The following is a 13,731-nucleotide window of genomic DNA, read 5'->3' on the forward strand; positions in this document are numbered from 1 at the left end:
TCTTCCTTTCTTCCTTTCTTCCTTTCTTCCTTTCTTCATTCCTTCCTTCCTTTCTTCCTTCCTTCCTTTCTTCCTTTCTTCATTCCTTCCTTCCTTTCTTCCTTCCTTCCTTCCTTCCTTCCTTTCTTCCTTTCTTCCTTTCTTCCTTCCTTTCTTCCTTTCTTCCTTCCTTCCTTCCTTTCTTCCTTTCTTCCTTTCTTTCTTTCTTTCTTCCTTTCTTCCTTTCTTCCTTTCTTTCTTTCTTTTTCTTTCTTTTGATTTTATTTATTTGTCAGATTGAGAGAGAGAGAGAGCAAGCAGGGGGAGCGGCAGGCAGAGGGAGAGGGAGAAGCAGGCTCCCCACTGAGCGAGGAGCCTGATGCGGGACTCGATCCCAGGACCCTGAGATCATGACCTGAGCCAAAGGCAGATGCGCAATGACTGAGCCACCCAGGTGCCTCGAAGCAGATGATATTTTCAGTAGCTGTTAACATCCCACCAGTGTAGGTGTCCGTTAGTGACCTGTCTTTTTACAGAAGCGGTCTCTCTTTAGATCTTTAAGAACGCCAGTGAGGGAGAGCAGGTACGTGTGTATGAATGCAAAGTCGGGAACTTTCATAGCCCAGGATAATGTTTCAAAGGAGCAAACCCTTGCCATTCAGCTTTATAGTCCCCTTTCCCTTAAAAGCCCTAGATGAGTAAGCATGCTGAGTCCTCGTCCTTGGCGTGACTGTTTATACAACAGCACGGGCTGTTGCCAGGGTGGGGAGCGTGCTGCCAGGATTCGGATCGGTGCTGGTGGTGCCCGGTGGCGTGCAGGACTCCGTGTGCTCTCCGAGATAGCAGCCCCAGGAGGATGGCAAGAGGCCTGAGTCCTGGTGCTGGTTCCCTCACCTGCCACCATAGTGGTCGGGCCAGACCGGTCATCTCTGGGCCTCAGTTTTCTCTTCTAGCAAATGTAGGTATTAGCCTGGACCCAGTGTTTTTCCAAATTTCTTTAGCTGTGGACCTCTGTATCCAACTGAATATAGAGGGAAGTCCATCACTAAAAGAGGGAAAGCCTAGGGACTGTGGTTTCAAGCAAGGCCAGGGCTGTGCCAGCCGCTCCAGCAGTCTCGCCCCCCCACCCTCCACCCCACACCCCCCGCCCTGGCCTCGTCAGACACCGAGGACGGCTGTGGTGCCGCTTACAAGCCCATTGGACTACACAGCTCTTTTCCATTTTTTGACCTCCTGAGATTGTGATTATCATCCTAGGAAGAGCCACAAGACCAGTCGAGGGGTGAACATCTCACTGTCACGGCGATGGCTATGACGCAAACAGCAAAAAGACCCAAGAAGAGAGAGGCAGACAGACAGAAGCCTCCAGACAAACGTGTAGACTTCAGCAGGATCCCAGATACTCAGAAATGGAAAGATCCCACCACTAAGAATAGAATCTCTCCATATCTCCTAGTATGCCCAGCAGCGTCCACGAGCTTTTATGTGTATTATTCTGTGTATTTCTAGAACGACCCTCTGAAGTGGGTGGTATCATCCCCCTTGTCCTGTTCAGGACGCTGAAGCTCAGTGCAGTAAATAACTTGCACAAGACCACGCAGCTGGTACACTGGATTTGCAGTTCCAACTGGGTTCTGTGGCATGGCCGCGTGGCCATGGGAATGTCAACCCTCACACTTTCTCTTATCAGGGAAGGTCTATGGAGGATATTTGTATTTTATCAGTCAAGGTTACGTGATGTGTGTACTGTGTGACTGGGTTCCAGCCAAAAAGTTCCTGATTTTGCCCTCCAGATAGTCTTTTCCTTTTTCTCTGGGGTTGTTGGGCCTAACCAGCTGTTGACTGCCTAGAAGCTAGAAGGTAATAGCTTTAAGAAGCTACCTCCTATCAGGATACTATTATTAGAACTACACTCCCTTTGGGATTTCTACTTGGCTACAGGTTGTTCTTTTCCTTCTCTTTAAGCATTAAAAATGATTGGTCTTTGTCCAAGCATGAGATTATTATTTTATATAAAATGGTCTCTTCGGTCTGTGAGATTCTCAGAAATAACAAATACCTTAATAAGCGAGAGATATCCATTCCTTTGAGGAGACTGTCCCCTCCCTATTTGCCTCCCAGGCTGTGGGAAGCCCTCTCAGGCTGGCTGTAGTGTTCATTTTCGTCACAAGGAGACGAAAAAATGTCAAGTGTGACTCATGACTGGGAACTCCTCATTTGCTAGGATGGACACACAGGTCAGAGCACATTCCTGACAGTGTGGTCCCTTGCCTGCAAGGTAGGTAGGATGCCCCTGGCTCAGTGCTCAGCCATCCCTGGGTCAGCTGCTGCCCCCTGGCTGGAAGAAGAGGTTCAAAGCAAGAAGTTTTGGAAATAACTTGGCTTCTAGTTTGCATGTCATTTAGTTCATGTAATGGTCCATCTAAGTCGCATTGGCAGACCGGACAGGTGACCGGCTGCCCGTCCTGGCCTCCGGGGCCACGGGCTGGCTGTGGCAGGCTACCACCATTGGTTTGGATTTATGTTAAACTGTGTGTGTCTGCTGGTATTTCTTCGCTGAGAACCCTTCTTGACCAAAGGATTGTCTTCCTTTGCACAGATCAGTGTTTTGGAAGACCAGATGCTACAAATCTTCTGACATAGACCCAATTCCAAATATTCTGTCTTCCTCCCTCCCTTCAAAATGTATTTATTGAGCATCTCTTTATGCTGAGTATTGGGGATAAAGCAGTGAATGTGGCAGATCCAGCCACTGCGTTACGGAGCTTATCTCCTGGAAGATCATACATTCTGGGAAATATGGTCTAGCTCTCCAGCAGCCGGAAAGCCCTTGCGGCAGGAATTTAGGTGAAGTTCCTTTTCTGTAGTTTGTCCTTCTTTCTAAGGCACTTTCCACTACATTCATCTCTGGGGAAAATAGCACGAGCCTGTAAGTAAGTTTTCAGCTATGAGTACAGCCCAGGGAACAGTTTAACTGCGAGATTCTCCGTACGTTTCTCTGATTCCGCTTGTTGTTAATTCCGCTGCATTTCACGTATGGGTTACGGGATGCCTTTCAGTTGGCTGGTACTTTTTCCTTTCTTTGGCTCTGACTTTCTTTTTGTTTTGTGCATTTGTTAGGGCTTTGGTTTTCAAGGCAGTTTTACCTCGTATTGTTTCATGCCCAGGAGGCTTTTCGTAGGCCTAGTACGTTTTTAAGAATTTGATATTTTAATACCGACCAAGCAGTTTTACAAAGAAGTTTAAAAAAAAAAACAATCCAACTTTTAATTATAGAGAATTTCAAACGTATACAAAAGGAGACTGAATGGTGTGATGAATCACTGACCCTTCACCCAGCCGCCCCAGAACCCTCAAGCCAGGCTCAGTCCTGCCTGGTCTGTACTCTCATCCGCTTCCTCCACCCTGTATCCCAGATATCATAAATATTTAAGCATGTTTCTCTGAAAGATAAAGGTTCTCTCTTAATACAATCACAATGCTGTTATCATGCCTAAAAAACTAATATTTATCTTATAGGGAGATATTTTAAAGGACCTGAGAGGAAAAATATTCTGCCACAGACACCGTGCTAAACATGTCAACTCTTTTTTCTATTTTTTTCTGTGTTCTCCAGTTTTTCACCAAAAGCATACTGACATTTTGTCAGAACGATAGCAGTCTTGGGCTCCTTTGCAACTCCTCTGGATAGAGATTTTATGACCGGGGCAAACATCAGCTCCCTGTCCCTCCATCTAAGAAGAGCAGAGGATGTTCCCTTCAGCTGGACCATATTTACATAATCTGGAAGAGTCCCCAGAATTTCTTCCAACTTCTAAAGCTCCCTCTCCATTTAGCAAATATTTATTGAGAAATTCATTGTCGGTCACTTAGGTGTCAGAGACTGTGATGGAAAAGAAGACCAACAAGGCCCAGTGGATGGGCGAGCAGACCTTACGTATAGGATGATACTAAGAGTCACTCTGTTATGGTTGTGGTGAAGGTGTAGGGACTTAACCAGTCTGAGTGAAGATGTCCTTGAGGGAGAGACATTTCAGACCAGCAGTGGGCACTGCACACAGAGGGAATGGCCCATGTAATGCCCTGTGACAAGAAGGAGGTTGACTGATAAAGGAACAGAAAGGAGGTGGGGGGGCGGGGCATAGGGGAAGATGGAGCCCAGGAGCCTCCCCATGCTATGCTGAGCCTGCCTCTTCCCAGTGGCCCTGACCGGCCCGGGGCCCTGGCTCTTGGCTTCCCTGCCCCTGAGGTCTGGGCTACCACATAGAGACGTGAGATTCCGTTTCACTCCTGACTCGTAGCTATTGAAGGCTTTGTGGTCAAAGGGAAGAGCTTAGATTTGGGAAGATGTACTCAGGCGCTTGAATGTCGCCACCTTGGGAGAACTAATAATATTTATGTGGTAGGGTTACTGTGGGGATTAAAGAAGATGCTGTGTAATAAAAGAGACAACCAATATTTGTCCCCTGCTTGCTCTTCATAAACAGTGCTGCAGCTGCTCATGCTGCCTTGGGAACCCTCTCGGTGTGGAGCGGCCCATGAGGACGGCCCCGCTCCTGACCAGAGTCCTGGGCTGGGCCCTTCTCTGGGCTCTTTTATTTATCCTTGGCTTTGTAGTAACTTTTTAGTTTTTTGAAAACTGAAATGAAAGTTATTCATTCAAAGATAACCCCCCCCCTTTTTTTTTTCTGGCTAAAAATCAGACCTACAGAAGCATAAGGGGCAGAAAAATGAAATCCCGTTTCAACTGAGGCCACTGGTATTAAAAGTCTGGATTCCGTCCTTCTGGATGTTTTATGCACACAAACATACATGTTAAAAACAAAACCCAAGAATATGGAAATGACTGTTTTTCACTTCGCAGATCTTCAGTGTCTTTCCGTGCATAACTGTGAGAGCCACCACGTCTAGAGCTGTGTTTCGCAGACCTCGTTGTGTTGTCTGTGACATTGTGTGTGTTCTCCTCCACGGCTGCTGGTCCTCGTCCCTCCACTGGGCAGGGAGGCAGAGTCCTCTGTATGCGGCCACCTGAGCATTTTCCTGAAACCCAGTCCATCTGGGAAAGACTTTACTTGCAGAAATGCCTTTCACCAAAGCCTCCTGTCCTCATCAGCTTGTTTTTCAGGAACTGGGTGGAGTCTGACTGAAAGAGCATGCTTTTGTTGCCTGGTATGCAGGGAGTTGCATTAGAGCTTTTCCTCTTCCTAATTATATGTCTGGGAAACTGGGGGTCTGGATCCCAGCTTGTCACTCCACCAAGAGCCATGGAACAGCCTCTCCACCTAAATTTATATACAAATTTCAAGAGTTGCTTTAGTGCCTGTGGGGCCCAAGCACCAAGGACTCAAGCGGAATCATTTTCTGGAAGCAGATACAGAGTGTCACAGCCCCTCATATCCCATCTCTTGCCAAATATGTACCGAAGCGTGGGAAGCAATGGATGTTTTGTTTTCTAGTTTTTTTTTTTTTTAAAGCTTCAATCCTAGACAGACAAGCAATACAAATGGGTATAAAGAAAGAATTGAAAGATGTTCTGATACCCAGTACCCCTGCCCCGCTACACCGCCCCCTCCTTAGAGGTCATTACTATTAATAATTTGTCATGTATCTTTTTAGACCGTTCTTTGACAAACTTTAAATGAATGGAATCATAAAGTTTTTATTCTGCCCAAATGAATGATTTTAAAAATGCAAATTACAGGGGCACCTGGGTGGCTCAGATGGCTAAGCGTCTGCCTTCGGCTCAGGTCATGATCCCAGCTTCCTGGGATCGAGCCCCACGTCAGGCTCCTGGCTCAGCAGGGAGCCTGCTTCTCCCTCTCCCTCTGCCTCTCGCCCCGCTCATGCTCTCTCTCTCTTTCTCTCTCTCTCTCTTTCTATCTCTGTGTCTCAAATGAATAAATAAAATCTTTAAAAAACAAATACAATAAAATGCAAATTACAATTTCGTATGCCAAAAATATTTTGCAGGTACATGGAAGGAATTTATGCAACGGTGGTTTAAAAGTTAGTGGGAGAGGGCACCTGGGTGGCTCAGTCGGTTAAGTGACTGCCTTCAGCTCGGGTCATGATCCTGGAGTCCTGGGATCGAGTGCCACATCAGGCTCCCCGCTCAGTGGGGAGTCTGCTTCTCCCTCCAACCCTCCCCCCTCTCATGTGCTGTCTCTATCTCTCATTCTCACTCTCTCAAATAAATAAATAAAAATCTTAAAAAAAAAATTAGTGGGAGGGGCACCTGTGTGGCTCAGTTGGTTGGGCATCCGACTCCTGATTTCAGTTCAGGTTGTGATCTCAGGGTTGTGGAATTGAGCCCTGAGTCGGGCTCTGCAGAGAGTCTGCTTGAGAATCTCTCCCCCTCCTGCCCCTCCTCCACTCATGTTTTTTTTCTCTTTCTCTCTAAATAAATAAATCTTAAAAAAATAAAAAATTAGTGGGAGAGCAGAGTTGCCATTATGGAATTCAGGGTTCTGTACTGTGATTATCAAGGTACCAGCGTCAGCCCCAGGGGAGACTGGATGTAGGTTGGTTTGTCTATGAATTCTCAGTCCCTGGTTTTGTCCTGCCCTTCCTTCTCCCTCATGGGGGCTCTTACTCCGGCCTCCTGCACCTAACAAAGCCTGCAGTGTGGGGAGGTATACTTCGTGTCAGAGAATCGGCCTTGAATCTGGATATGTGGCTGGAAGCAAGCTATTTAACCCCTCTGAATTTTGGTTTTCTCAGCTATCAAGCGGAGAGGCTCATCGCTCTGTCCCAGAGTGGTTGTAAAGATTCACCGTGCTAAGGAACGTATCTGGTTTATGGTAGAAGCTGAACAAATCTTAATTTCCCTTTCTCGGGCTTCTTGAGCCTTCATTCTATAAAGGTGTGTTAGGACTTGGATATATTACCCCTTCCCAAGGGCGTTTGCATTTCGACACCGATCAAAGCTTTAGGTGAAGGAATTAAGGTGCTGGAAGGTTCTTTTGCCTGGCTTTTCAGAAATATTTCATGAATGGTCACAACAGGTTGTGTACTCATCCCCCCACCCTCCTTTGCTCAGAGCTGATCCAGGGTCAGTTTTACCCTCAGGGGACAATTTGGCTGCCAGGGGGCAGCCAGCATTCTTCCCGCATTATCTCAACCTCATGCATTTCAAGGGTCATATTTAGCACGATGGGGTTGAAGGTATCCAGAGGAACTGATATCGTGGGGAAAAGCAGCATAACCAGGACACCAGGACTGTGAGAGTGCAGACACTTGCTCTTGTTCTGAAGGGACGACACAGGTCCATCTGGCACCTTCGTGAGAATGAGAAGGGCGCCCGTCCGGGACGGAGGGGCCCTGCAGATGCACTCTTAGATGGGTGGATAGGGCTTCGGTAGAAATTTGAGAAAGATGCCCTTCCTCTAGGGCAAAAGCTGGCCCAGCCCAGGCCAGGTGCAAGCGGGAGAAGGGTGAGTGGCTGGGTCTCCTCTGGCCTCTCCTTGCCACCCGCTCCTCAGTGCCCGCACAGCCCGCATGCCCAGACCCAGTGCACCCCTTCTCACAGCTGCTCCCACGAGGCCTAAACAGTCATTATTCTTTACTCTTTTCTCCCTTCTGGAAGCACCTTGACCTAAGCAATGGGGAGCCAACCAGGAAACTTCCTCAGGGTGTTGTCTACGGCGTGGTGCGGAGATCGGATCCAAATGAGCAGAAGGAAATGGTGGTTTACGGGTGGTCCACCAACCAGCTGAAAGAAGAGATGAACTACATCAGAGACGTGAGTCATTTAAGGATGTTTGTTTGTTTTGTTTACTCCTTTTGTAGCATGTGAGACGGTGGAGTGGGAAGCATGGACATGAATGTAATAAGGCCTTTTGGAAGAATTCCTAGCATTACCGTTTTGGATGGAAATGTTTCTACATATCTTCACAGTAATGTTAAAGGTGCAGATGTAATTCTGCAGTGAGGTCTAGAGTGAACTGCTGGAGGTGACTAAGGGATGCTCAGGAGACCAAATAACTCCCATCTTCCATGTATAATATGGAGGCTTTTAAGTGATTTTTGCTTATTATGTTGGACGTTCCATTCCCAGCACATGAGTTTCAAAAACTGTATACATTTGGTTGCTTTTGGTTGTAAGGAACAGAGAAGCCAACTCAGAAAGGAAATTTGTCTTGTGTGGGGATATGTGTAGGGGTAGGTAGGCTCTGACCAGGGCACGTCCAGGCTCCCTTCCTACTTGTCTGAGTTTCCCTTGGTTCTGTCCTTCAGCTTCAGGCTCGTGGCATCATCTGAAAATATCTTGGTGTCTCGAGGAAGAAAAGAAGCCACTTATCTCTTGTTTCTTTTTAGAGGCCCTTTATTAGGCTTCTCCTCATGTCTCATTGGCCAGGATTGGGTCACATGCCCATTCCCAATCCATCCCTGGATGGATCCCCTGGTGAGGGGAATGAAATTGATTATGGCTGGTTCAGACCAATCAGTTGTGTTGAAACAGATGCTGAGAAGTCAAACACAGTAGACACTGTCCATCTCAGGCCAATCAATGTCATTTCTTTGTGTTTAATATTACATTTCTTAGTTTTTTAATTACACACTTTTTTCAAAGGAATTTGGAAAATACAAAAATGTATAATAAGAAAATAAAACCATCCACAATTCCATCATTTAATTAGAACCCTGGTTAAGGAGCACTTCCTTCTAAATTTTTCATTTCTTTTCATCTGTCTCTCTATCCATCCATCCATCCATCCATCCATCCACCTCCATTCCTTTTTGGTTCTTTGGCCTCCCAGTGCCTTTGTTGACCAAATCAGTGTGATTAGATGGAGAGGGAATGAGTTTCTCTTGACACTGATGGGCCCTGAGCACCAGCCTGTGGACTAGAAAGTGCTCATGTGGAGGAGCAGAACAGTGTGGGGCAGTGGGGTACCCGCTGGACCTCAGTTCAATGTCCACCTCTGTGTCTGGCCCAGCCAAGCTTTTGTTCTCTCTGCATTTCAGTTTTTTCCTGTATAGATTGTGGAGGTTGGGAGGGGACCCCTGAAGTCAAAACTGCCAGCTTTTTATTTGGAGTGTTTGCAGAGAAGACACAAAGTCATGTTGTCAGCTTTCGTAAGGATTTTTTTAAAAGAACATCTCTTATCAAATATTAAAAATAATAACTTTTGGGCACCCTCTTTCATGAGTCTTGAAAGATTTGGATACTTACATAATTAAAAGGAATAAAAACGTCTTGATTAAAAATAATAATAATAAAGGCTTAACAGAGAAAATGAAAAAAAACGAAAAGGTACACACACAAAAGCGCAGGACAAGTGTGACAGCCACCAGCCTCAAATCCCTACTCATCCTACCCCTCAGATATGACTTTTAATAATTTTTCCTATATAGAAGCAACGGGAACACTCCTCGTCTCCCCGTTTTTCTCATGGAAATACTTAGTCCCTTCTCATATATCTTAGATAACATGTTACTGCTTCAGAGGTAAACCTTTGAAGCAGAGCTGAGAGTCGCCAGTTGCCCAAGACACAAACAGCAGGTGGAGGCTGGTTGTGAACCAGGGGACGTGTGCCTAGGACACAGGGGTGGTTCTGGCCTGAATTACCAGCCTCCACTGGGACCTGCAACTTAAAGTTAATTTCCAAGTCCCACCTTCTACAGGTGACTTCAGATCCACCCCGGGCCTGCTTATCCCGAAGCATGTTTATGGGGTTGTTGGTTCTCTCTTGCCATGAGTGAGCCTGGCCCAGCTGGCTTCCTGAAGTATTTGCCACCCGGCTTGAGAGCCAGCCCACTGCACCCTGGTGAGCAGCATGAGCGCCAACTCAGGGCCACAGTGAAAGCCATTCTGTCTGCCCAGTGTGAAGAGTTGTGTTTTGGCCTCATTTTCCCAAAATGTTTGTAGATAACAGCACGAAAGTAGACTCTGTTATCAGAATTCATTTAGGGAAGGCTTGGCACCTTGACTCGGACCCTGCTGCCGAAATCTTCACCAAGATGCAGTCAGCCCTAATAAACATGCAGTCTGATTTAAAACCATGTGCTGGCTATGCAAATACAGCTTCACGGTGAAGTCTCTGCCCCCCCCCCCCCCCCCCCGCCCCGCCTTGCTGTCCCCTACATACCCCTTATCCCAACCAACTGCTGCCTTCCAGCCCTTTCTGTGGTAAAATTTCTGGAGCTCTCTGTAGAGGGCTCCCTTGAGACTTCTTTTCTATTTGAGGACCCCTGAGCCTCTCCATCAGAGGGGCAGCAGAGGAAGGGAGGAGATGGTGTCAAGGTTTTTTTGTTTTTATTTATAAAATTTTTAAGGACCTGGTTACTCCTTCAGAAGTGCTGCTATAGAGGAACTTAATCAGTGGTTGTGTAAACAGGTGTTTAGGGGATCACCCTGACCTTTGTTATATTTTGTGCCTTGTGTATTATTGGTGATTATTGAGGAACTAATGTTCAAATTTATGGTCTCTCTAAGCTCATACTTCCCTGCTGTATATTCCAGATATTGCTCTTTGGTAGTCAGAGCAGAGACAGGGAAAATTAGAGGTTGCTTTTTGGTTTGGGTTTTTTTGGTTCTGCTAGCCACCTGTTTGTAGAGCCGACTTGTTATAAATTTTCTACTTATAAAAATGCACGATAGGAAAAGGGGTAAGTCTTGCCTGAATGTGTTTTGATAGGTGATAGCTGAATTTCAACAAACCATTTTTTCTTCAGAGCTTATTATTTGGATAATTAACCTTTGTTAATAATTATAATCATATATAATCAAAATGTATATTTATCATTATTGGTATTATTTGGATAATTCTCTTGGCTTCTAACTAGATATTAGGAGTGATTTTCTCACTTAATCTCCCAAACTGTCATGTTGTTATTATTATTTTTAAAAATATTTATTTGTCAGAGAGAGAGAGCAAGAGAGCACAAGCAGGGGGAGCAGCAGGCAGAGGTTTGCCTAGCAAGGAGCCCAATGCAGGACTTGATCCCAGGACCCTGGGATCATGACCTGAATTGAAGGCAGACGCTTAACCGACTGAACCACCCAGGCATCCCCCAAACTGTCATGTTCTTAAAATTGTTTTTTTGTGGGGCCCTCCTGTCATTTGGGTTTCAGCAAACTTCACATGAAAATGTTATAGCTTGATCTCTAACTAGCATCTCTGTGGGCTGCAGGTGAGAGCCACTTTGGAAAAAGTAAGGAAGCGAATGTATGGAGACTATGATGAAATGAGACAGAAGATTCGACAGCTCACCCAGGAATTGTCAGTAAGTGAATATTTCAGTGACTTGGAAATATGGAGGGGTGGTAGGGCTTAGCACTCCCTCTGAGTGGCTGGTGCCTGAACATATTTGAGTTTATGATGTTCTTTGCGAGTGGAATCATATTTTAAATGAACTGAGGGAATTTTATCACAGAATTAAGTTTATTATTTAAAGGGATGTTTTTGTGGCAAGAATAATCTTTACATTCAAAGCATTCCCTCCACAGTCAGGGATAAGACGAGGAAGCTAGCTATCATCGTTACTATTTACCATTGTACCTGAGAGACTAGCCAATGGAATTAAACAAGAGAAGTGAATTTAGAGGTATAAAAACTGGACAGGTAGATGTAAAACTGTCACTGTTACAAACTATATGACTATATACCCAGAAAGCACAAGTGAACCAATGAAAAAAAAAAACTATAAAAAACAATTTTGTAAGGTAGCAGGGTAAAAAAATTAATAGATACAAATAGATTTCAGTATACAAAAAACAACTGGTAAGAAGAAATAAGAACAACAGAAAACTACCAAATATCTAGGAGTAAACTGCACCAAGAGGAAAGACATACCATGTGCTTAGACAGGAAGCGCCAACTTCGTAAGATGTGAGTACTGTTCAGGTTAGTGTATGAATGTAATGTAACTCCATAAAAGTGCCAAGAGATTTTTATGCTGTTTCTACAACTGGACTAGAAGATTCCACAGTATACAGAAAATAAATATGAAGAGTTGAGGAAATTCTGGGGGAAAAAATGCAATGAGGAAGACTAGCTCTACTAATTACAAGAAGCTGAGAGAGCCTCAAAGATTAGGACAGTATCATATTGACACATGAATAAATAAGCATCCATGAAAAAAGCCCGGAAATGTACACCAGTATATGATAAAGGTAGCAACTCAGATAAAGGCAGGGAAATGGACAAGTCAGTATATGCTATGGGGACAACTTATATGCTGTCATGACAGACTTATATCTGGAGGAATTCCAAAGAGATCAAAGACTTAAATTCTGAAGATGATATTTAAAAGTGCCAGAAGAAAACTTCTGTGGGTTCTTTTATACTCTTGGGATGGGGAAGACTTTCTGTTACTCTGACATGAAATCCCAAAACCGCAAAAGAAAAGTTTCGTAACTTTGACTACACTGAAATGAAAGGTGTGTGCTGGCAAAAACACCAAAGTCCAATGAGAAACCTAGCAAAAATGATTTGCCCTTCATATCCTAGATAACAGGCTAATTTTCTGAGTATTTAAAGAGTGTACAGACATCAAGAAGAAAAAGCCACAACTCATAAAAATAGGGAAAATATTTGTTATACATAACTTATAGTAAAAGAAGGATGAAGAACTCTTAAATGTCTGACAGGATGCTCTGCCTCATTCTCAGTAAGAGAAAGTCAGTCAAACCATCCTGAGATGTAATTTTTACCTATGAGACCGGCATCCCTGTAGGAGTGGACAAGACACAACTAGCAGTGCTGTGGAGAACAGGCGGATGGCTGGGTAGGACGTAATTCTGAATCCCTCTGAGGGTGAGCAGTTTGGCAGTATCTACAAAACTGCAAAGGCCTCTATCCTGTGACTTAGCAATTCTGTTCTGAAGAATGTATTCTATAAACTCTCACATGTGAAATGACGTATGTATGAGCTTAGGTATCACAGCATTGTTTGCAACAGTAACAAGATTGGAGACCTAAATGTCCATCAAGAAGGGGAGAGTAAGGGGCGCCTGGGTGGCTCAGTCGTTAAGCGTCTGCCTTCGGCTCAGGTCATGACCCCAGGGTCCTGGGATCGAGCCCCGCATCGGGCTCCCTGCTCGGCGGGAAGCCTGCTTCTCCCTCTCCCACTCCCCCTGCTTGTGTTCCCTCTCTCACTGTCTCTCTCTGTCAAAAAAAAAAAAAAAAAAATCTTAAAAAAAAAGGGGGAAAGTAAAATAAATTACCACTCTCCAGTAGAAAACACAGAACTAAAAAAAAGAAGGGGGCTCCCGGGTAGCTCAGTCAGCTGAGCATCAGACTCTTGATTTCTGCTCAGGTTGTGATCTCAGAGTTGTGGGATCGAGCCCTGCATCAGGCTCTGCGCTGTGTGTGGAGTGTGCTTAAGGCTTAAGTCTCTCTCCCTTTGCCCCCCCGTCCCCCCATTCTCTCTCTAAAAATAAATCTTTAAAAAAAATGAGGAGGAGGGAATGGGAGAGGGGGAGGTAAGAATAAAAAGAGCAAGTAAGCGCCTCAGAAAGAGATACGGAAAGATCTCAAAGATAGAGTAAATGGTAAACAAACAAACAAAAAAGAGATACAAGGAAATATGTACAGTGAGCTACCACTTGTGTAAAACAGGAGGGGAAAATAAGTATGGTTAGATAGTTCTGTGGGTGCAAAAGTAGTTACTAGAAGGATAATCCAGAAACCAATTAACCGTGATTCTTAGTTGAGGGGCAGAGCGGGCAAGGTGGTACCTGAGCAGATGGGACAGGAGTGATTGATTTATTTTAGTGTCTACCTTTTATATTTTGTAAATGTTTGA

General features: G+C 44.9%; 1 protein-coding gene across 1 annotated transcript in view; it reads left to right on the forward strand.

Annotated features, from left to right (window-relative positions):
- MYZAP (myocardial zonula adherens protein) overlaps positions 1–13,731 on the forward strand; it is an 85,832-nt gene that overhangs the window by 17,022 nt on the left and 55,079 nt on the right. Inside the window, exons 3-4 of the mRNA XM_028100156.2 lie at positions 7,565–7,720; positions 11,116–11,208. Coding sequence (XP_027955957.1) covers positions 7,565–7,720; positions 11,116–11,208 — 249 coding nt within the window. The remainder of the gene's footprint in view (positions 1–7,564; positions 7,721–11,115; positions 11,209–13,731) is intronic.

Source organism: Eumetopias jubatus, unplaced genomic scaffold (assembly GCF_037043125.1).
Source record: "Eumetopias jubatus isolate StellerSeaLion01/CBP00866 unplaced genomic scaffold, mEumJub1_p1.0 scaffold_7, whole genome shotgun sequence".
In the NCBI taxonomy this organism is placed as follows: domain Eukaryota; kingdom Metazoa; phylum Chordata; class Mammalia; order Carnivora; family Otariidae; genus Eumetopias; species Eumetopias jubatus.